At 35.2% G+C, this 23708-nt stretch overlaps 1 protein-coding gene across 1 annotated transcript; it reads left to right on the forward strand.

Moving 5' to 3' along the window:
• Positions 1–23153, forward strand: Stk26 (serine/threonine kinase 26). The gene is made up of 10 exons (XM_015506145.2): positions 1–267; positions 10132–10188; positions 15201–15309; positions 15396–15553; positions 16411–16596; positions 17646–17794; positions 19517–19610; positions 20177–20239; positions 20321–20457; positions 21386–23153. Exons 2-10 carry the CDS (start codon positions 10153–10155, stop codon positions 21408–21410), a joined length of 957 nt encoding a protein of 318 aa, XP_015361631.2. The 5' UTR covers positions 1–267; positions 10132–10152; the 3' UTR covers positions 21411–23153.
• The last annotated feature ends 555 nt before the right edge of the window (positions 23154–23708 follow it).

Raw genomic sequence — 23708 nt, forward strand, 5'->3', positions numbered from 1 at the left:
TCATTTAAAAAATCATCTGTGTTCTTTCTTCCATAGAATAATATAGCAGATCCGGAAGAACTGTTCACAAAATTAGAACGCATTGGAAAAGGCTCATTTGGAGAAGTTTTCAAAGGAATTGATAACCGTACTCAGCAAGTTGTTGCTATTAAAATCATTGACCTTGAGGAAGCCGAAGATGAAATAGAAGACATTCAACAAGAAATAACTGTTTTGAGTCAATGTGACAGCTCATATGTAACAAAATACTATGGGTCATATTTAAAGGTAATGTGTGTGCTATATTATTTAAGTCATAAGGTATTTTCATTATGTTTTTCTTCCTCTCTTTTTAAATTCTGTTTTTGAAAAGCAATGTCTCAAATTAGGATTTGGCAGTCTTTGTCCTTTAGGCAGAACCCAGCTCCCTCCATTATAGTGCCAAATAAATTGTTGTTAGATTTAGCAACTGTATCCTGAATATATCTCAGCACTCAGCTGTACTCTGTTCTATACCTGAACTTTTGGTTCAGTGGAGGAGCAGAAATGGAGCAGCTGGTTCTTGAGACATATCCTTTGTCAGGAAAAAGCCATCCTTCCTTGGTTCCTGCAAACTCTTTTCAATAGTTCATTCTGTCTCAATCTCAGAATTGATGAAATTTTTAAGTATGTCCCTTATTCCATTGAGTTAAGGTGGTTGCATTTCTCTCTCCCATCAGGTTGTGAGCTTCTTGATGGCAGGCAGTTTAGCTTAACCAGTCTTGGTTTCTTTGTCACAGCACAGACACAGAGTCTGGCACATCTCAAGCACATGATAAATGTACTCATTCATTCATTATTATCCTCAGGAGATTGGTTGTAGGCCCTGCTTCCCAAGACACTAAAATCCTCAGATGCTCAAGTCCCTTATATAAAATGACATAGTATTTGTATATTACCTATGTACATCCTCCCTTATACTTTAAATCACCTCTAGATTATTCTCTAATACATTGTAAATGTTATGTTAGTAGCTGTTATACTGTATTGTTTACAGAATAATGACAAAAAAGTCTGTACTTATTCAGTAGAGAGGTTTTCTTTGACCCACAGTTGGTTGAATCTTGGATATGGAACTTATAGGGGACGAACTTTTTGTTAAAATGGAAGAAAATGAAATAATATTGGCCCCCTACTGAAGCTGGAATTTTTCCTGGTTCCAAGATCATGTAATTAGCAGCCACCTAAATTTCCAGCAGATGGAGATGTTACTGCATAACAGAAAATTCTTTGTTTAGTAAAACCCAAGAGTTCTTGGGTTCCAGAGGTAAACGTCAGGATTTGTGTCCATTGAAATGTAAATAATAAATAGCTACAGTGGATTAGACAAAGGAGAATGAAGAGAAGGAAGGGGGATTAGGAATAGGAAAGACAGTGGAATGAATCTGACATAACTTTTCTATGTACATGTATGAGTACACTGCAATGAATCTTAATTCCATGTACATCCTAAGATGTACTGCATGTTTGTATAAATATGTCAAAATAGACTTTACTGTCATATATAACTAAAAAGAAGAAATAAAAATAAAAGAGATAAAGAAAAAGAATAAATAGCTTGAAAATTCTAGGTTGGGTTTTAAATTATTTTTAAAATAAAATTGTTGGGGCTGGGGTTGTAGCTCAGTGGTTGAGCACTTGCCTAGCATGTGTGAGGCACTGGGTTTGATTCTTAGCACCACATATAAATAAATAAAGGTATTGTGTCCATATACAACTAAAAATGTTTTTTAAAAAATTGTTTTACTGGATGTGGTGGTGCATGCTTCTAATCCCAGCAGCTTGGGAGCCTGAGGCAAGAGGATTGTGAGTTCAAAGCCAACCTCAGCAATAATTTAGGAAGACCATAAACAATGTAGGTAGACCCTATCTCAAAATAAAAAATAAAAAGGGCTGGGGATATGGCTCAGTGATTAAATGCCTCTGGGTTCACTCCTGGCACCCAAAATAAAGAAATACAAAATTGTTTATTCCCATGTTGAAAAATTTCAAAGGAAAGCAGTATTAGACCTTTGCCTTTCAGGGATTGCTTAGTATTGTTTCTTATGCAAGGCGCCAGTGTTTGTGAAAAAGATGGAGATGGACACACATCCCCAACTCCCCCACCCCCCCGCAACACACACACAAAGCTACTATGGGACGGAGAAGAGAATACTTCACTGACCTCTGAGAAGATGTCCAGAGTGCATGCATGTGCAAAAAATTCGGCCCAAAGGGAGCTAGCTTGTTGTGGCGATCTGTCTGTCTCAACTTTTCAGGTTGGCTGCAGTGCCGCTACAATTTAGACCCAAACTCTGGGCTGAGTGTATGTCTGCAGTGCAGACACGTGCAGAGCAACCTTGGCGCGGACCTGGTGTGAGCCATTAAATATGGATCGTCTGAGGCGAGTTTACATTCCAGATTCCAGAGTACGTGGTGTCTCTCAGTGGCCTCAGAACTGGTGTGCAGAGTGAGGACAGAAGCAAAGAAACCTTGGTTTTGGCAAGGGTGCATATGACGTATGCGTGGGCTTTCCTCCACAAAGCGCGTGCGCATGGCCGCAAAGCGGGTGTGTACAACTGCAGAGCGCACGTGCACACAGCTGCAAAGCCAGTGTATACAACCGCAAAGAGCATGCGCTCATAGCTGCAAAACGTGTGCATACAACTTCAGACCGCGTGCGCGCCCTGCCACAAAGCCCTTACGCGTTTGGTATGTGAACTCGCCTGGCAGCCATCTCTCGTGAACCTGGAGCCCGGTGATGATGAAACTGATAAATAATTCCTGCCTTACTTCTTTGTTCCTAGCAGTCCACTGGTGTCTCAGGTATACTAGATCCACCTGTGATCCTTCTTGTGGGTGTATAATGCCTTCCTATGCTCCACTGTATTGTTAAAATTTCTTAAAAGGGCCCTTGAACCATTCCAGGATTATTTTGGTTTGCGTCTGTGTGGCAGCTGTTGCAAAGATCGCTCTTTTTATTTCTCTTTTTTTTTTTAAAGAGAGAGAATTTTTTTTAATATTTATTTATTTTTTTTAGTTTTCGGGGGACACAACATCTTTCTTTGTATGTGGTGCTGAGGACCGAACCCGGGCTGCACGCATGCCAGGCGAGTGCGCTACCGCTTGAGCCACATTCCCAGCCCCTCTTTTTTATTTCTCCATCTTGGTGACTTCACTTTGTCATTGCTTTCTTTATCAGTATTTATATTAATTAATATCTATGTAAGCAAGGCATGATGGTGCACGCCTGTAATCCCAGCGGCTTGGGAGGCTGAGAAAGGAATCTCACAAGTTCGTCCTCAGCAATTTAGGCCCTAACTAACTCAGCGAAACCCTGTCTCTGAAATACAAAAATGGCCTGGGGATATGGCTCAGTGGTAAACTTCCTCTGAGTTTAATCCCTGGTATCAAAAAAAAAAAAAAAATTACCATCAGTTTCCTTGCCTTTTTACAAGTTTGATTTATTTTAACATTATATGAATTGGGTAGAGAGTGTATGCATAGTAGAAATAATCCTTAAACAGTCACTATATTAAACACTGTACTAGATGCATAAAAATGGTGCAAATTTTATGATTAAAGTGCATCTAAAATACAGATGAGGCACAAATACGCCAGCATCCTGTTTTTGAGAATAATTTGAAAAAAAAAGTCCTGAAAAAGGAAGTAATAATACTGATAATTTTTATTCAATTTCAGCATTTCTTTCTAAGTGTTACCTGTTACTATATTTTACTACATACCTGATTTTTTGTCCTTTAGCTTTCATGTTCACTCCTTTTTTAAAAATTTTTATTATTTATTTTTTTAGTTTTCGGCGGACGTTGTACAACATCTTTGTTTGTATGTGGTGCTGAGGATTGAACCCGGCGGGCCGCACACATGCCAGGCGAGCGTGCTACCGCTTGAGCCACATCCCCAGCCCTCATGTTCACTCCTAAAAGGCTAATTTTACAGTTAATATTAAGTTAGAGAAATCTCGTGATTATTCAGTCTCAATAGTTTTTAAGTCCCCCTTCTAATTGCTACAACAGACTTTGTTGTAGGCAGTCCTAGGACTTGTGTGTGTGTGTGTGTGTGTGTGTGTGTGTGTGTGTGTGTGTGTGTATGTGTGTGATTTGTTCTTTTGGGTTGACTCTTTCTGGATTGAATACTGGTAACTCCAGACCCAGTCTAAAGCAAACCTGAACCCTTGCTATTTTTAGGCCCATATAACAGATAAGCTATTTTTGGTGACTGACTTAAAATATTTAATAAGCCCTATTTAAAATGGGTCTTGTTTATTATATTGGAAATAACTACTGATATGGGATTGAACTTTTTACTAGTTGTTATAGCCTTTGTTTATTCATATTCAGTACTCGTAGAAAATGTATTACAATTCTATTTTTACAAGATTTCACATTTAAAAAAATTCTCTTCAAAACTTAGTACCGCATTATATATGAACTGTTCATCTAGTAATTACTTAATCTTTAAATAAATATAAACTATTTTTTGTACCAAATCTTGATTGTAGAATATACTCAGACTAGTTGGTGATAATAGAAAAAACACCATTGTCCAAGGTGTTCTTAATGGATTAAATTGAAAAATTTTTTTATCTCCTTTCCCAATCATTAATTGAAGTCTCTTAGTAAAAGAATACTTTGAGGATGGGAATGGCTCAGTGGTAGAGCACTTGCCTGGCATCCATGAGGCCCTAGGTTTGATCTCCAGTACTGTAAAAAAAAAAAAAAAAGAATACAGTGAAGAACTTATTGTTTCATGATAAAATTATAGAAATAGACAGTTGACCAATACTGAATAGTTATATCTATTTAAAGTAAACAAATGTATGATATACATGTTTATCTCTATACAGATAAATATATATATATACACACACACACATAGAAAACAAAATATGGTCTTTTAATACTATTTATTTGAATCACTTTTTTAAATTGAACAACTTGTTTTCCATTTATATTAAATCTTACAGTGATTGTGTAGACTTGGGTTTTTTCCTAAACTAAAATCACATATAACAGGATTCTGTTTAATGCAGTCAATGTAATTCAAGGCCACATCCTCTAAGTAACATCAGAAAACTGCACTGTCAATCAACTGTGTACCTTCTTTGGTCCATCCTTACATTTCAGATGACAGGAGATTTTGTGAGTCAAGTTAATTGAACAGTGTAGGGTATCAGTTTTCTCAGTTTGTCCTTACACAGGATATCACACATAACCAAGACTTCACCATAAGCTGGAGGAAAAGGTTATTGCATTTGAGAGAAAATTATATACTCTCTAAAACTGTATGCAATTGTAGTGATTTCCTTGAGACATGCAAAAATGTACTAGGTATTCATTTTGACTGAGCTCAGTGTATAACTTCATTTTTAAAAACAAGAGTAAAAACCAGACAAACACATCAGTGTGACCACAGTGTTTTCCTTTAATTTTAGTTCACTGCAGAGTTTCTTGACAGACAAAGTTAGTCTTTATGAAGAGTGCTAAAATAAGCAAACCCTTCCTTTCTGATCTCATAATGTTGGAAGAATCTTTTATAATCTTTAAATATTTTTCTAGTTCAATGTAAATCTTAAAATGAAGCTCACTCAAGCATTGAGTAGAATTTGAATCATGCCTTTATTTGCTGGTAAAAATTGCCTTTAGATTTCTGTTTATGTTAAGGAAATAATCACCCCCTCCACACACACATACATATGCCACCACTGAAATTTATTTTAAAAAAGAATTGAATGAATAAAATGAAATATTCCAGAATAAATTCTGTACACTTTTGTGGCCTTCTCATTTTTCACTGAAGCTTTGTGTGTGCTTATATCTGGTATATGTTCAGTGTCTTTAGAATATTCTTTTGTTGAAAAATTTTTATAGTTAAATAAAAGAAAATTTATTATAATTTATATAATTATATAATTTATTGAAGAAAATTAAGGACAGTATATATGTCTCCTTATCAAAATGTTTTTTTCTCAGAATAAATATACCTTGCCATGCATGGTGGTGCATGCCTATAATCCCAGCAGCTTGGGAGGCTGAGGTGGGAGGATAGCAAGTTCAAAGCCAGCCTCAGCAACTTGGCAAGGCCCTAAGCAACTCAGCAAGACCTTGTTTCTAAATAAACTATAAAATAGGGCTGGGGATGTGGCTCAATGTTTAAGCACCCCTGAGTTTAATCCTTGGTACAAAAAAAAACAGCTTTAAGTGTAAAATAATATATCTCTAAGAAGCCTCATATTAGATTCAGCTTAACAGACATGTATTTATTGAGTGCCTCTCATTCTGTTTCTTTGCCCTAGTCAATCTCATCTACTTTATTTATTTTTTAAATATTTTTTTAGTTGTTAATAGACCTTTATTTTATTTATTTATTTTTATGTGGTGCTGAGGATTGAACCTAGTGCCTCACACATGCTGGGCAAGTGCTCTACCACTGAACCACAACCCTAGCCCTCATCTACTTTATTTTGACAATTAAATTAATGCCTCTGGTCCAAGACTCTTGTCAGTCTCAGATATGTATTTCTAGTTTGCCTCATCTATTACCTACTTACCTGTGGGTACCTTAAGGGCAGTAACCCTAAAACTGAGGAGCTAACATTTGAACTAGGTTTTGAATATGATTGCGATGAAAGTTGGAATGTGAGGTTGGGGTAGGGACAAGGCATTCCAAACTGGAAGGATATGGTTCAGAGGTAGTAAAGTATCTAGCCATATTCTAGGCAAAAATAATCTCTACTGTCCCTTGCAGTTCTATAAAATCTTTTGTTTTCTGTGGTTTTCAATTATGATAAAAGACACATAACATAAAATTTACCACTCTAACCATTTCTAAGTTCACTGGCATTAAGTACATTCACAATGTTGTGTAGTCATCATCATTTATTTCCAGAACATCTTTACCAATTAATGGGTAATTAAGCAATAATCCCCATTCCCTGATCCTTGGAAACCACCATTCTACTTTGAGTCACTGTGAATTTGGCTATTCTAGGTACCTCATATAAGTGGTATCATAGACTATTTGTCCTTTTGTGACAGGCTAATTTCAATTGCACTTGCTGGTTGATTTGGTCAGTGTTATTATTGCCTGTTGGATTAATAGACCAGCTACTTAATTGAACACATAGGTAGCATAAATAATCCTCTTTTATATGTACATACAATTGGTATATTGAATTGTTCTTTTCTTTTTTGGAGCGGATACCAGGGATTGAACTCAGGGGCACTGGGCCACTGAGTCACATCCTCAGCCGTATTTTGTATTTTATTTAGAGACAGGGTCTCACTGAGTTGCTTAGTGCCTCCCTTTTGCTGAGGCTGGCTTTGAACTCTTGATCCTCCTGCGCTACTGGGATTACAAGCATGTACCACCATGCCAGCTAGAGCAATTGTTCTTTAGGTATTCTGAATTTAGGGACAATTTCCTAATACCAACTGAAAACCCATGTTGATACAGGACTCAAAACTTAATCCTCCAAACCATTGTTCAAATTTATGGATTCGTTTATAAGCAGAGAGATGGAATTTTGTATGCTAAGTTTATGGTTACGGTTTACACTCACCTGGCTCTTTTAGAATTGTAAACCCGCATGTAGATACCATCTTAGCACTTTAAATTATTTAAAAGGCAAACCAACCACTTATTTGTATCCTCCAACAATAAAGCCTTTTGTAGAATTTGAAGATAGAACCTGAGACGCTACACCCCGCCCCCCCCCAAAATAGTGGCAAGCTAGTTTAGATTAGTTTTGTTTGTAGTTAGTGTTTTCATTAAGCTGCCTTGAGCAGGGAGGAGCCCTGCCAATTTGCCATTTCTACCTTGCTCCCTAGGCCTTGCTTCAGGCTCCTGCCCGCCTAACAGTCTTCCAGATGTCCAGGTCTTTGGCCATCCTCCAGTGATGCTTGTCTCCAGGAGTGACAATCAAAAGGAGGCAGTCAGAAAAGCTATCTGATACCTCTGGCCACTTCCTGTGTCAGAGGAGTACCTAGTTCTACTGAAAAGTTCTTCTGGTAGTAAGTCTTATTTTCAGATCTGGAAGTTGCTTAGTCTCAACTTTAATAACTAAGCAGTATATACTGTTTTGTAAGGTCACATATCCAGCTTTTTATGAATACCCTTTTGGTGATAGTTTGGAAGTTTCCATTTTGAATTGGTACAAGCAAAAGGGCATACATTGTTTTTAGACTTGAAAAACAGGTGCTTTTCATTCATAAAAAACCTTAAAACAGATAAACTAATTTTACAAGATCTTGTTTTAAAATGTCAGCGGCATGGGAAGCTTTCTGCATTCATATGATAGAATATAGTACTTACTGGAAACAGACTTATGGTAAGAGAAAATATTCTTAAGCTGTAAGCCATTATAAGAACCACTTTTATGTGTGTGATACTAGAGAGTGAACTCAGGGGTGTTCTACCACTTAGCTATATCCTCAAATCTTTTTATTTTTTAATTTTGAGACAGGACCTCACTAAGTTACTGAGGCTGGCCTCTAACTTGCAATCCTCCTGCTTCAGCCTCCTGAGTCTTTGGGATTACAGGCATGTACCATTTTGAGTGGCAGGAAATACTTAAAAAAAAATAAAGTTGTGTCAGGTTTATAATTCTCTGGTTCTGAATGCCTAATTTCTATGCATAAATTCAAGTTACATGAACCACTCCTAGAACTCTGCTTCCCTCCCCACTATTGTAGAAATTTATTTCCTCTTTCCTTCCATGCACACATGACGTTCAGCTTTTTCTTTCCTCAGTTCAAGTTGACCTGCTAAGGCAAAACAGAGCAGATGTTAAGATTAGTGGAAGTGGACACGATGGTGGTGCTCTATTCCTCTCTTTCTTTTATATATTGTACATAGTGTCAACATTAAGAAAGGAGAATCTGTCTGTTTTAACTGAACTAATCTTTCCCTCCTCAGCCCCTAGCTCTAGACCACATCCTAGCCCCTACACTACAATATCAACTTAACTCTGATTCGTCAACCTTGGAACATTCCCCTGACTCATCATTGTGTCACTAGAGTCCATTCTCTGCCTTAATAAAATTCCAGCCCCATGGAGATGCTTGACAAATTTTAAATTGAACTCCTCAGTACTTCCCAGGGATTTTAGAGTGAGGGCACCAGCAGTAGCTTGAGAATCTTCATCCCACAGCTGGGCCTGTAAAGGTGAGAAATGTGTTCCTGGCATCCCAAGTTGGAGCACAACACTGAATATATATTTTCCCCCAGAAAAATTGCTAAGTTATAAGTAGTAGTGAGTTTCTCCAATATTCTTCATGCTATATACTATGGATATATTTATGTTAACATTTTCTTTGGGGGAGACAACTCCACGATCCCAAACGTGATTTTTTTATGGAAAAAATGCTTGCTTCTGAAAAACTTACTTAAAAATGGACTTTTGGGACATAATTCATTTACAACTTTGCTACTGCCAGTATAATAAAACCAACCTTTTGATTTCTAGTCAGCTATGTGTTCTCAAAAACAGAGAATATCATTCACGAAATGGTATGGAGAAAGAATTATCCTTAATATTTCAAGCTATATCTGAAAAAAGGAAGTGTTTTATTCCAGTGTTTAACTGATGGAGGAGAATGGTGTGTATGTGTGTATACTCGTTTTAGAATTCATATACATATATTTCCCCATAAACCTCATTACTCTTTTTCTGGTCACAATGAAATTAATTTTTCCTGGAGTAATCATTTGCTTTTTGCGCTACACACTCCCCTTTCTTTATCCATTTATATAAGTGTCCTTTCTTCTCATTCTTTATTGTAATTATCTTTTCCTTTTAGTATTATCATTCAAGATAACAATTGCAAGCTTTGGATTTTTTTCTCAGTTTTGTAATGATTATTAGTAGCTTAACAATAACAAACAATACTGTTTTTGTTTAGCTATATCAAAGGCTAAATAGAATTGCAAGACTAGGCTCAGAATTTTATTTTTTTGTATAATGGTATATGGAAAAATATGTTCTGTGTTCCAAGCAACCACTTTTAAACATCTATTTTAGAATCATTGCATTAGTATGTAAGATTTAACTTTTTGTTAATATGCTATTTTGGCTAAGGTTTATAATTATTAAATTGTTCCATGGCTTTACAGGGTTCAAAATTATGGATAATAATGGAATACCTGGGTGGCGGTTCAGCACTGGATCTTGTAAGTATTTTAAAATAATTACACAAACATTTTTAACTGTTCTTTTATGTTAAGTAAGCAGTGGCTTTTGAGCAACGCTAAGTGGTTATATTAGTTAATATGATCAAATTAAACTTTCTTGAGGACCACGGCACTTATGTCGATAATTCTTTTTTTAGTATGACAGCGGAATGCATTACAATTCTTATGTAGATACTTCTTTATTGCAGATTTGAATCTGTTGCTGACAATCTATGAGTATATAAGAAATACAAATAGCTTAAGATTGCCCCAAATTAGGAGTGTTTGCTAATTGCTGTTTGTTTTGTGTTTGACTTTTACAAACTAAGACTGAGTTCTTAGATTTTTAAAAATATATAATTGTGATAACTGTCACTAAAAGTGATTATGAACTGAATATTTGTGTGCCCCACAAACTCATATGTTGAAATCCTAACTCCCAGTGTGATAGTCTTAGAAGGTGGGACTTTGGAAAGTAATTAGGTAATGAGGGCAGAGCCCTCAGGAATGGCATTTGTGTGAAGGAGATTCCAGAGAGCCCTCTAGCTGTCTTTCAACCCTGAGAGGGTACATTGAGAACATGGCCATCTGGAAACCAGGAAGAGTACTCTCATCAGACTTTAGTCTTCCAGAACCTTGATCTTGGACTTTCCAGCCTCTAGAACAGTGAGAAATAAGTATTTGCTGTTTTAAGTCACCCAGTCTATGATATTCAGGTAGAGCAGCCCAAAGTGACTAAGACATTGGTTTTAGGGATTTGACCAAGTAGGCCTACAGATACAGTTCTGTACAGATTTCTCTCTGCCCCACTGTAGGTTATTTGGAAAGGTGATGGCATTTTTGGATTGTTAAAATGACTGAAAGTGTTACTGCCATTTTAGTGGGCCATTATCAAGAATGCTGAAGTTCTGCAAAGTACAGGAAAATTTCCATTCGATGAAGATATGTTCATGTGCAGAATGCCTCTGAAAAAAAACTGATGGTTTTCCCCCACGTTAGTATAATACTATCAATGTTGATTTCTTTCCTTTAAAATCTTTATTAATATGGCTTTAATTATAAGATTAAATATGAATTATGAGATGACCACTGGGTCAGTCAGTCTATAGGGGTTTAAGGTTATAGGGCCAGCTTTGCTCAACTAAATCTGTGACTGTGAACCAGACCCAGGAACTCCCTGAACTTGGGTGTGTCATAAAACAAGTTGCAGTAAGTTATTTTTCAGTTCTCTTCCATCTTTAATACTATAGGATATATTTTATTTACATGCCTCTTCCTTTGAAATTATATAGCATGCTATGTCTAAGAAAAGAGTGTTTTGTTAGGCTCATTAAGTAATATTTTAATTCTTATTTTTTAAATGAAGATGAGTTTTCCTACCTGAAAATGATTAGATATTTTTAAAAGATTTTAACCCTGACTACTGATGAGTCAAAGTTTCTAATACTATGAACGGAAATAACTGAAAAAATTTTCTTTGCTTTAGGCAGAACTGTACTGAAAGTAAAGATATGATAAACTTGATCTGGAAAGCCTCATTTACTTCTAGGAGTTCATTTTAGTTTAATCAGTTGCCACATTTGGTAATCCTTTCTTGTCTAATCTAATTCTCATATCCTAAAGCTTAATTTCATTTTTTTCTCTCTCTCCTCTGTAGTGCGAGAACACCACTGGCATTTCTTTGTATAATATTTTTCATGCATATAGAGTCAGACTTCATTCTTAAAGTTAAATGATCTCATTTCTGTTTGCTTTGTCAGTCTTATTGTTACAATAGTTTATTGTTTAGCCCCAGAAGAAGCCTCTCAATTGCTCTGAGAACCTCCTTCTACTTTTAAAATATTGAGAAGCCTTTACAAATTTATCATTTACCTTATCTGTTCCCCCATGGAACTCACCATTTCTCTTCTCCATTTTGTAGGCTTTGGCAAAGCTAGTCCAATCTGTTTATCAAGATCATTAATAGCAACATCAAGCATTTGAACACTGGCCTAACCCTTCCTAATAGCCGTAATCGATACCCTGAGTAAAATGATTGTGAGTTCTTGATCTCATCCTGCCATTCTGCACTCTACTTGATAAAAATGGCAATTAGAATAAATTAAATGAATTGAAATGTTGTTAGTACTATATTGGCTGAGAATCTAAAGACCTAGTTCTTAGTCCTATTTCTACCACTGACAGTTGACTAAAATTGGGCAAGATAATCTCTTTGTGCCTTAATTTCCTCAAATGTTGGTGAAGAAATTTGATTAATGAACTTTTTTTGTTTTCATAGCTCTAAAATTCAATCATATTGTGATTTAATTGTAAACCTCATTGAACTGAGCTTTTAAAGGAGAGCAAGTGCTGAAAAAAATGTGCTGTTCCTTTTCCATGTATAGTCATATAGAAATGAGTGCTGTCATTTGGGGAATCTAAGAAAGAACGATGATAGTAGTAGAGGAGGACTCTGTTACCAGGAGCAAGGAAAAACAAAGAGAAATGTTGAACAGAGTATTTATCACTTTAAACTGGTGTCTGACTAATGGAATAACATAAGATTATGATTTGTAATTTATATCAACATTATACATAGTGTACCTCAAGGGTCTCTCTCATTCTTGAAAAACCGTTTGTCCCATCTGAACAAACTTTGAGCATACTGTATATTATTTTATTGAGTTTATTATACCCTACTGCTTTCCAAAAATAATTTACAGTGGCTTACAACAAAAACCCATATAATAAAGTAAACAGAATAAAACATGAGCACCAAGAAAAAATGTTGGAAACAATCTGCTAACTGTAAAAGAAGGCATAATATAACATGCTGTATTAGGAACTGACTGGCTGAAAGTCAAAGGAATGTAGGGAAAATCCACAGGCCTAGGTCCACAAGAGTACAGTTTTCATTTTTTCTCTCTTCTTTTTTTCTTTTTGAACTAGGGATTGAACCCAGGAGTGCTTTACCACTGAGCTACATCCCCAGTCTTTCTACTTTTATTTTTAATTTTGAGACAGAATCTCATTAAGTAGCTGAGGCTGTCCTCAAACTTGTAATCCTCCTGTCTCAGCCTCCCAAGTTGCTGGGATCACAGTTGTGTGCCACCACACCTGCATACGGGTACAGTCTTTGAAAGAGCACATGTCCCTCTTTTGCATAAGCTTTCTTCATAATAGAGGCAAAATTACACAAAGCCTGTACACTGTCCTGGGACAGAAGTGTTACATATTAGAGACATGACAAGAAGTTCAGTCATTGGAGAGAAGTTCAGTTATGCACTTTAAGGACAGTAGACCACAATCTTGGCATGATCTTTCCTGAAGTTGTATTAGATATTTTAAAAAAAACCTCTATTCCTTCTACTTTACATTCCTTCTCTTTCCTATTCCCTTTCTTCTCCTTTTCTCATCACTACCAACATGCCTAAGGAGCCATTTTAACTACAAGATTTGAGACAGTTTTCTGTGTGATAGTGTGGGTGGTTTTTTTTTCTTCCCTGATTCACTGTCGCCTTATGCCCATTTCACTGCTACAGTTGTCCAGCATGCTGTAGCGCTGCCAACATTTTTGATAGTACCAGACTTATGAATATGTTTATCCCTCAGTTAGTTGGTAGTACCTGAGAATTTTGTTGCCAGCCATCAATAAAATATCTCATTTTCACCTTTTAGAATTACTTCAGTACTGGTTTTTTTTTTTTTAGTTGTAGTTTGACACAAACCTGTATTTTATTTATTTTTATGTGGTGCTGAGAATCAAACTCAGTGCCTCGCATTTGCTAGATGAGCGCTCTACTGCTGAGCCACAACCACAGCCCCACTTCAGTACTGTTTCAGAAAGGAACTTTTGGGGTAGAAGTTGATAGATTTGGAAATAGATAATGTTGCCTAGGAAAGGGAGCTATTGAATTGCAGCCATCCCTGGAGTATACTGTATACCCAGACTAGAGTTAATATTAAATGTTGAGACCAAAGTATGGGTCCTATTTTAGGCTGTTAAATTCTGACATGAAAGTGCCCTTTATTCAGCATAAATATGGCATTCATGAAAGATGAAATACACAAGGTGCCAAAGAGCTGTGAATCCCTCCCAGTGTGAGGCAGAGTGTGCAATGTTTGATTTTCACCACCTCTTTCCTCCTTCCAGCAAACAGAACTGTGCCTCGGCTCTGACTTTAGATTCCCACCCTTTCCTGTAATAATATTGTACAGTCCACTGTTTGTGCTTTATGAGGTACCAGAATTTTTAAATTACCATTTATTTTAAAGAGAAATTTTCAGATATTCCATTACAAGTTCTGAAACCTAGTCATTGCTTTCCTTGTATTCCAGTTGGAACTATTGGCTTCAGTACAGGGATGGGGAAAGAAAGGGAAATGTGTTACATTTATTTGAAAAATATTATCCCTCCATGATTCAAATTTTGTTTTACAATGAGTCTGAATGGTTTAATTATTATATTCCTGGATAAATTTAAAATTTGAGTCTCAACAAGACTCTGTTCCTTACAATATTATTGAAACATATAGAATGCTAAGTAACTTTACTGTAGTTGACCTGTATGATCAGATAGTTGCTGGGGAAATCTTACAGATTATCTCATCTAAAAATCAGTTCAATGTCAATATTTAGTAACTTTTTAATAACAAATGCCAGCATGTAAGTAGTTGATTTTTTCCCCATCTGAAAAACAATGTAGCTAGCACTATCACCATTTAAACATATTTGTTAACTCTCTAATATAAAAAGTTCAGGAACTCCAGAATTTGAAGCTAGTATCTAGGAAAAAGTGTTCATATTATCTTTAAATATTAAATTTAATCTTTTAAAAAATCTGTTCAGCCTTGTGACTTAAAACTCTTTTGCTTTCTTCCCCCATATTTAAAAAATTTCCTCATTTGTTTAAATATTGGTTTAATAAACAATTGTTTTATATACCTAAGTGATTACATTATTTCAAAGATAGCAATCTTGAATTTTATTTTGCAAACTTTTTGTGTGAGTGTGTGTATGTTTTTCCCCTTAAGCTGCGAGCTGGTCCATTTGATGAGTTCCAGATCGCTACCATGCTAAAGGAAATTTTGAAAGGTCTGGACTATCTGCATTCAGAAAAGAAAATTCACCGAGACATAAAAGGTACATAGCAGTCTAATACGAATCTTAGAAAAATAGATGCCTTCTGCAGAAACTGAATTTTTTCCCCTTTTTTCTTTACCTCCTAGCTGCCAATGTCCTGCTTTCAGAACAAGGAGATGTTAAACTTGCTGACTTTGGAGTGGCTGGCCAGCTGACAGATACACAAATTAAAAGAAACACGTTTGTGGGAACTCCATTTTGGATGGCTCCTGAAGTTATTCAACAGTCAGCTTATGACTCAAAAGTAAAGGATTGCTTGTCTAAACTGTTTTGTTTTTACAAATAAATTTTATATAGCAGAGATCTGATAGGAAGAATTTTATTTCAGATAGAGGAACGGCCAAGAGCAAAGGGTTCTGGTGCTATCCTAGTTAAAGAACTGCCTTATTTTCCTTCTTTATCAAATCTTTCTTAAGGAAAAGTTATGTCATATTTTGTTGTTTCCTCATAAATTCCCTTGATGCCAATAATATTTGGACCCTGTTCACATCAATGACTTTCCATCTCACTTGGAATGAAATCTTAAGTCCTTACTGTAACTCCAGCTATTATTTGCCTCTCTAGTCGTGGTGGCCTCATTGTTGTTCCTCAAGCATAGCAAGTATACTCTGGCCTCAAGACCTTTGCTCTTGCTCTTCCCTCTTTCTGGAATAACCTTCTTCTAATCAGGTCTCTGCTTAAACATCACAGACACAAAGATGTCTTTCCCAGACCTTCCATGTGAATTCGCAAACTTCTTCACACTCTCATTCATTATTTCTTTATTCTGCTTTATTATTTTCCTCACAGAACTTATCACTGTCTGACATGTTTGTTTCTTCTCTGTCTCTCATACTAGAATGTAAACCCCTTGAGGGCAGGAATTTTTGTCTAGCTTTTTTACCACCTGAATCCTCTGGGCCTAGAATGATGCCTGGCATAAAGTATGGAATCCAATACATTTTAAAATCAGTGAATTCTATTAATAACAATTTATTAATGCCACCTATCTTGGCAGACTTTTCAAAACTATAGGACCACTACATTCTACAGACTCTTTTGTGGCAGTATACTGGAATGAAGTTTCAAGGTAATAGAATTTTTTTCTTTCTTTTACCTCAGGCTGATATTTGGTCATTGGGAATTACTGCTATTGAACTAGCCAAGGGAGAGCCGCCTAATTCTGATATGCATCCAATGAGAGTTTTGTTTCTTATTCCAAAAAACAACCCTCCAACTCTTGTTGGAGACTTTACTAAGTCTTTTAAGGAGTTTATTGATGCTTGCCTGAATAAAGATCCATCATTTGTGAGTATTTAGTTCTTTTACTACTATCTGTTTTCCATTATTAGATCTATTTGGAGTAGAGGTGGCTTTTTCCACAGTGGGGAATAGAATGAGGTGAAAATTGGCTGAGATCTATCCAGGAACCTAGTTCTTCCTTCCACATTGCTGATCTTAGTCAGTTCTTAACCAGATCTTTACTCCTTCCCCTGTATCTTTTTCTTGGTCCCCAGCTTCCTGCTGTTTACTGATCATTTCCTATTTCAAGGAGAAAGAAATTTGAGAAATAAAATTCATCTTACGTCATTATTAAAGTACATGTGTAAAATATTCACGATGATTCCTTTCAACCATGTTATCATTTTTCATGAAAGTTTGTGTTTACTTTTTATTTAATATTCAGAGACTTCAACATGAAGTTTTATACTTTTTCTGGTCTAGTGAAGTCCTCTCATTTACTTGGCAGTTTTATTATAGTTGTTTTTGCTGTTATTTAAATTAAAGCTGCCTTGTGATTTCTAGAGACTAAAAATATACAAGAACTTGATATAACTAATTTTAAGTTAATAGTAAACCTTCTGATATTAATAAAATGCTAGAGGGAAAATATCGCCCACAGCACCTGCTGTTTGCATTTAGACACAATATGAATTGATGCTTTATAGAGAAAGGATAATAAGATGTGGGCAGATAATAACAAAATTAGGCATTCCTAAGATGTGTGCAGATGATAACAAAATTATAGCCTTGATAGTTTTCATGAGTTTTTTCAACTTACAGTAAATGTTATAAAAGTATTTTAAAGCTTTATTTTGAGATGTTTTTGCTTTCTAAATCCTTCCACGGGCTTTTGAGAAAGCTTTACCTTCTGGTTTATTTGGGTTTTACCAAATTGGTGTAAAAACGTAGTGAATTTAATGTGGTTGCCTTGAGCCACTTAAAAAGTAGAATTATCTGTTTTCCTACATTTTAGTTGTCCTCCTGTCTATAGATTTACTTTTAGTTCCAGTGATTTTTTTTTACAATCACAAAGAGCTTTGATGTAGTCATGCATTCTTCATTTTATTCCTTAGCGCCCTACAGCTAAAGAACTTCTGAAACATAAATTCATTGTAAAAAATTCCAAGAAGACTTCTTATCTGACTGAACTGATAGATCGATTTAAGAGATGGAAGGCAGAAGGACACAGTGATGATGAATCTGATTCTGATGGCTCTGATTCGTATGTACAAATTATTCAATTTGTATGTAGGTGGCCCATTTGAATACACTGTGTCTTTTAACAATTATCTGGTATGCTTGCATTAGCATGAAACATTAACCATATTCTGAGGTTTCATTATAGAAGCTGAAAGTTCCCCAATCACAGTCTGTATAATACAATGAATTTGGATACATGTTGTTCTTGGAAGTGAATAGCTCTAGTTTTAAATGGTCTTGGTCTAACCCCTAGTGGATACTTGAGCATATTACAAAATTTTGGAATAAAATTTCATTAAAGGTGTTAACATTAGTTTGCAAAAAGTAATAAGGAGCCAAATGCAGTGGAGCACATCTGTGATCCAGTAGTTCAAGAGGCTGAGGCAGGAGAATCACAAGTTTGAGGTCAGCCTGGGCAACTTAGCAAGACTCTGTCTCAAAATTAAAAAATAAAAAGAACTGGGGATGTAGCTCAGTTGTAGAATGTCCCTGGGTTCAACCCCCAGTACCCTAAAAAGTAAGGAGCTATGTCTTCTCACACTTTGATGGCAATCTCCAAAATCCCTCTGGAGAACTGACCTTTCCCAAGTCTCAATCATACACCAAACTGTGATCAGATTGGTACATTTAAATATTCATTTATGGGAACTGAGGGTGTAGCTCAGTTGCCTAGCATATACAGGGCCCCAGAATCCATCTCTACTACTGCAAAAAAAAAAAAAAAAAACAATATACATGGACTGCAGATGTAGCTCAGTGGTAGAGCAGTTGCCTGGTATGTGTGAGGCCCTGGGTTCCATCCCCAGCACCACAAAAATAATAATAATACCCATTTCTATATGATTTTTCACCCCTTAAAATGTTGCAGTGGCTTTTTAGAATGGCAGCATTTATATAAAAAATTCAGACTTTAGGTTTCTAATTTAGTTTTGACTAGGAGAATATGTAGGCTACACCATAATTTACACTTTCACTAGGCAAACTGGAAGAAAGGAAAGACCAAATTTTTAAACATAATACTCTTAGATTCCCACATTTATGAAAAAATCCCCAATATTCAAAATGTGTAAAATATATTCAAAATAGTTTGTACCCTGTTCTAATGGTGTCATTAGCCTTAGGTGCCCTTGTGAGTCACCCAATGAAGCCTAAGACCACAAGCCGCACTGCTTGAGGTCCTGGTTCAGTAACTGGGGAGTAGTGGGGGATGGGTATGTATATATGTAGGAAGTATTCCTATGGGATTCTGATGCACACTTAGAATTGAAAAACACTTGATTCAGGAGGCTGAGGCAGGAGGATCGCAAGTATAAGGCCAGTCTCAGCAACTTAGCAAGACCCTGTCTTAAAATAAAAAATAAAAGGGGCTAGAGATGTGATTCAGTGATTAAGTGACGCTGGGTGGTTAAGCTCAGTGGTCAATCCCTGGTGCCAAATAGTAATAATAATAATAATAATTAAATAAAGAGGGCTGAGGTGTAGCTCTGTGGTAAAGTACCCCTGGGTTCAATCCCCAATATTACAGAGAAAAAGAAAGTGGGAGGAAGGAAGGAAGGAAGGGAAGGAAGGAAAGGAACACACACTACTCTTTGGTAAAATGTATGTACCTGAAAGTGAGGTTAAATGCTTTTTTATGCTATGTTTTTTTTTAAACATTGAGATGATTATCTTTGCATTGATTTGATGTTTTTATCATGCTGAATTATTTATAAACTTATAGACGTATCTTTGGCAATCTCTTTAGGGAATCCACCAGCAGGGAAAACAATGCTCATCCTGAATGGAGTTTTACCACTGTGCGAAAGAAGCCTGATCCAAAGAAACTACAGAACGGAGCAGTATGTATATGGAAACTATCACTTCCTCTTGATAGACTTTTTCCAACTATGTAGTGAGATTATATGGCTAAAAATTATTAGGATTCAGTACCCCTAAATATCTGTCTGCCTCATTACACATGTAGTATGCTTCATTTATCATAGTTTTAAAAAAAAAATTAGATGTTGATGAACCTTTATTTTATTCATTTATTTATATGCGGTGCTGAGAATTGAACCCAGTGCTTCACACATGCTAGTGCTCTACTACTGAGCCATAACACAACCCCGTATCATTAGTTTTGAGCTAATTTTAAAAGATAAAGCCATTTAAGTGGTCATTGGTATTTTAAAATGTGTTTCACCTAGAAATAATAAGCCCAAGGAATCATAGATATCTATTGTAATTCTAGAAGAAGCCTTCTTGGTTATGGAGGGGAATTCATGATAGGAAGAAACATAGGATTTTGCTCTATCTTAGGTCTTTCCTGGGCCAAATTCAAATTAATTCACATTTGTCATAAAATAAGAAAAGCATGAATGATTATTTTAATTTTATGTGTGTAATCTATATTATTTGTTCAAAGGAGCAAGATCTTGTGCAAACTCTGAGCTGTTTGTCTATGATAATCACACCTGCATTTGCTGAAGTAAGTATAGGTTCTTGAGCATTTGATATCTATTTTAAATAGTATAGTATTTCAGATGTTACAGCTGTCATTCTTTCTCAGCTTAAACAGCAGGATGAGAATAATGCAAGCAGGAATCAGGCAATTGAAGAACTTGAGAAAAGTATTGCTGTGGCTGAAGCTGCCTGTCCTGGCATCACTGATAAAATGGTGAAGAAATTAATTGAAAAGTTTCAAAAGTAAGCTTGAAATGTCATTTTAAAAATAGTTGTATGCTTGAAAATTGTTGCCCATCTTAATCATAACTTTTGAAGTTATTTTCTTTAGACATGAGGAGGTAGTTTTCCAGTAATGAATGAATGGCCCGATTCTCCCCCGACCCCACCTTTTCTCTGCTACTAGTATAGACAAAAGGTCACTGCACATGTTCTTATTTGAGCACTTACAGTAATGTTATTTAGGAATGCTTTCTTGATACTGGGCTCAGAATTTGCAGAAACACCACTGTTCACATAGTTTGCAGTGCTTATGTTCCTAAGTTTGAAGGCCAATATGAAAAGTTAAGGGAAAATTTTTAGGTAGAGGACTATGTCTAGACAATACAATTGTTTGACTTCAATTTCTATACTGTATCTTTGAACTATTAATTTGATTTTACTTGAAGAACTTCTTATAACCAATTTTAAAACTATTTTATTAAATAAGACTTTTGTATGTACACAGGCAATACAGCTTAAGCAAGCTATAAAGTGATACAAATTTTACTTAAATCCATTATATTGCTTCTCAGTGCCTCTTTGTATTTCTTGTATTCATGATTTCAAGTGGGATTAAGTTGGAACAAACCATATGACCTGTAAAATCATACACTCTCAAAGATCTTTCTACCCGATAAAGCCCACTTGTATTCATAAACTCAAAATCCCTTAGATTATAATGGAAAACTCCCATCCATTTTCCAGTATGCAAAGGAATCAATTGGAAGTTGTGAAATAAAATACAGAGGGATATTTGGACTTGCTTGTGTTTTAATGTCTCTAGGACAATACTCAACTGAAAGTACCTATCTCCTTGGCTAAATCAGATCCTTCATTACAGAGTTCATATAAGTGAGAAATATAAACATGCATAATTGTACATCAAGTTATGTTTTTCTTAATTTTATAGGTGTTCTGCAGATGAATCCACCTAAGAAAGTATTTCTGGCTTCAATTTCATACGGACCCAGAGAAACCCACCAAAGCTACTTCAAGCTTAACAATGCTTAACTCGTGAGCTCCATGTGCCTTTTGGATCTTTGCATCATTGAAGATTTGGAAGAAGCTATTCAACTATTTTGTGATGGTGTTTATCATTTTATATTTTAAAGAGATTATTTTGTAAGGAAAACTTTTAATACTATAGTTTCACCTGTATTGTAGTAAATATTGAGATACAGTTTTGCTTTTAGGTATCATTATTTCTTAAGTTACTAGGATGAATACCTTTCATGTTTTGATCTTTAGTTAACTGTACACTCATAAAACATACAGGTCTTTCAACGTCATCCTAAATATTCAATTTTCGTAAATCATCGAGCTTCAAAAATTTTAATTTACACAAGCATATTCTAAAAAGGACTATCTGTGGAAAGGTGGAAGTAAGACACATCTTCTTAAAACAAATTTTTAATAAGCTCTTTGAAACTGAACCTGGAAAAGTATTGATTCTTATACCAAGTTGGTATGAATTCCAGGCAGCTCAATGATTATCACATTTGAGAGCCCTGTGTTTGAGGCATTGACAGGCAGCATGTAGCAACAGAAGTACCTCTTGGTGTACAGTATTTATCTTTTCGTTTAGATGGAAGACACAATCAACCCTTATTTAATATGGTTAGAAATTTTAAAGCAAAATCATTTAGCCAAGGATGTGTTTTTGGTAACAATGGAGGAATTATACTGGCTTCATTTTTTAAATCTTTAAGTCAAATTACATATGCTTGGATTTAGAGAGCTTGAAAAAATGCTGATTGTCATGTGATTAAATACCTGATCAACAGGTATGAATATAATTTACACAGTATATTTTTGTCATAGCAGTAAATTGTCCTGTAAACTATTTATTCATTTTTGTTCATCATAGTTATCAGTACAAAAGCATCATATGTTCATTTCTGAAAGGGTATATCAAGCATTTTCCAATTCATATAAAAATAACCATAGTACAGGATGATTTCTGTCCATTCAAAGGTAAGTTAGACTGTACAGTTAATTTTTAGCTATATTTATGGTACTGTTGAGTGGATAATAACCTTCTTTCTTTTAAGCCCAGTATATATATTATGCCTGGCTGAGTGCTGAACTGGGGCTGTATATCAGTAGTTGTAGAATTATTGATATTAATTAGTTTTAATAGTTAATATTTTGTTTGGGTCTGCACACTTGGATTTTGCACAAAAATCATTTTTAAAAAGAAATCTGAGTAATTGCCAAATATTAAAAGAAAATGTTCTACAAGGAAAGAATACAGTTTTTCATCAAGGTAGCCATTACATGCTCTTTTTAAAATATAAACACTTGAGAAAATTGTGGTGTAATATGCCAAGAAATTTCTTGTCATTGGTGCCTATGCAGTAAAAATTAATTTTAGTTCATTGTATTTTGAAGTAATGGTTCAGTTAAATTTTTCACCTGCTATGTATCTGAAACACAATTAAAGTTTATAATCTGTAGCACTCTCAAAATGATTTTGCAACTCATCATGGATTAAATGAATATTTTTGTAAAAGTAAAAGCAACAAGTTTATAAATTGATTATTTGAAACTTTACAACTGCATCACAGATATGAATTGTACTGCTTATTCATTATAGTTAGTCCTATAAACTGTTTCTAGGTGAAGCATACTCCAGTGTTTTGGGGGTTTTGAAAATAAATATTTAATTTCATGATCTACAATGTTTGTTTTCTTGAGGGGAGTATAATGTGTATAATCATTTCAAAACATTTCTCCTTTGACTTTTAATTTATTATTGGAACATTATAACCAAAGTTTTTATTTGAAACTAAAAGATACTCTTCACTTTTTATTTAGGATTGATTATAGCTAAAGTGACCATCTGTCCTGACTTCTGCCTCCTATCTTGACAGAATTATTAATTAAGTACCATTTCAAAAATGTCCTGGCTTAGACAATAAATTATATGGTCTCCTTAATTGCTGTTTTATTAGAAACTCATGTACAGATTTAAGCCCTATAGTTCTTAGGAAAAAACATAAATTTAGCAAAGATTTGCAGTAAAAGAGAAGAGAAATAGCATACAGCATAAAGGAGTTTGAGTTTTTTCCTAGATATAAGATTGTGGGTGAACTTCATAGCTTTGAGGATCTATATATAAGATCCTTGAAGATCCAAGATTTAATATATAAGTGATCAGTCTTTAATTTTTAAAAAAATTCTGTGGTGCTAGGAATCAAACTCAGGGCCTTGTGCATGCTAGTTAAAAGCTC

The sequence above is a fragment of the Marmota marmota genome, unplaced genomic scaffold (assembly GCF_001458135.2).
Source record: "Marmota marmota marmota unplaced genomic scaffold, marMar, whole genome shotgun sequence".
Classification (NCBI taxonomy): domain Eukaryota; kingdom Metazoa; phylum Chordata; class Mammalia; order Rodentia; family Sciuridae; genus Marmota; species Marmota marmota.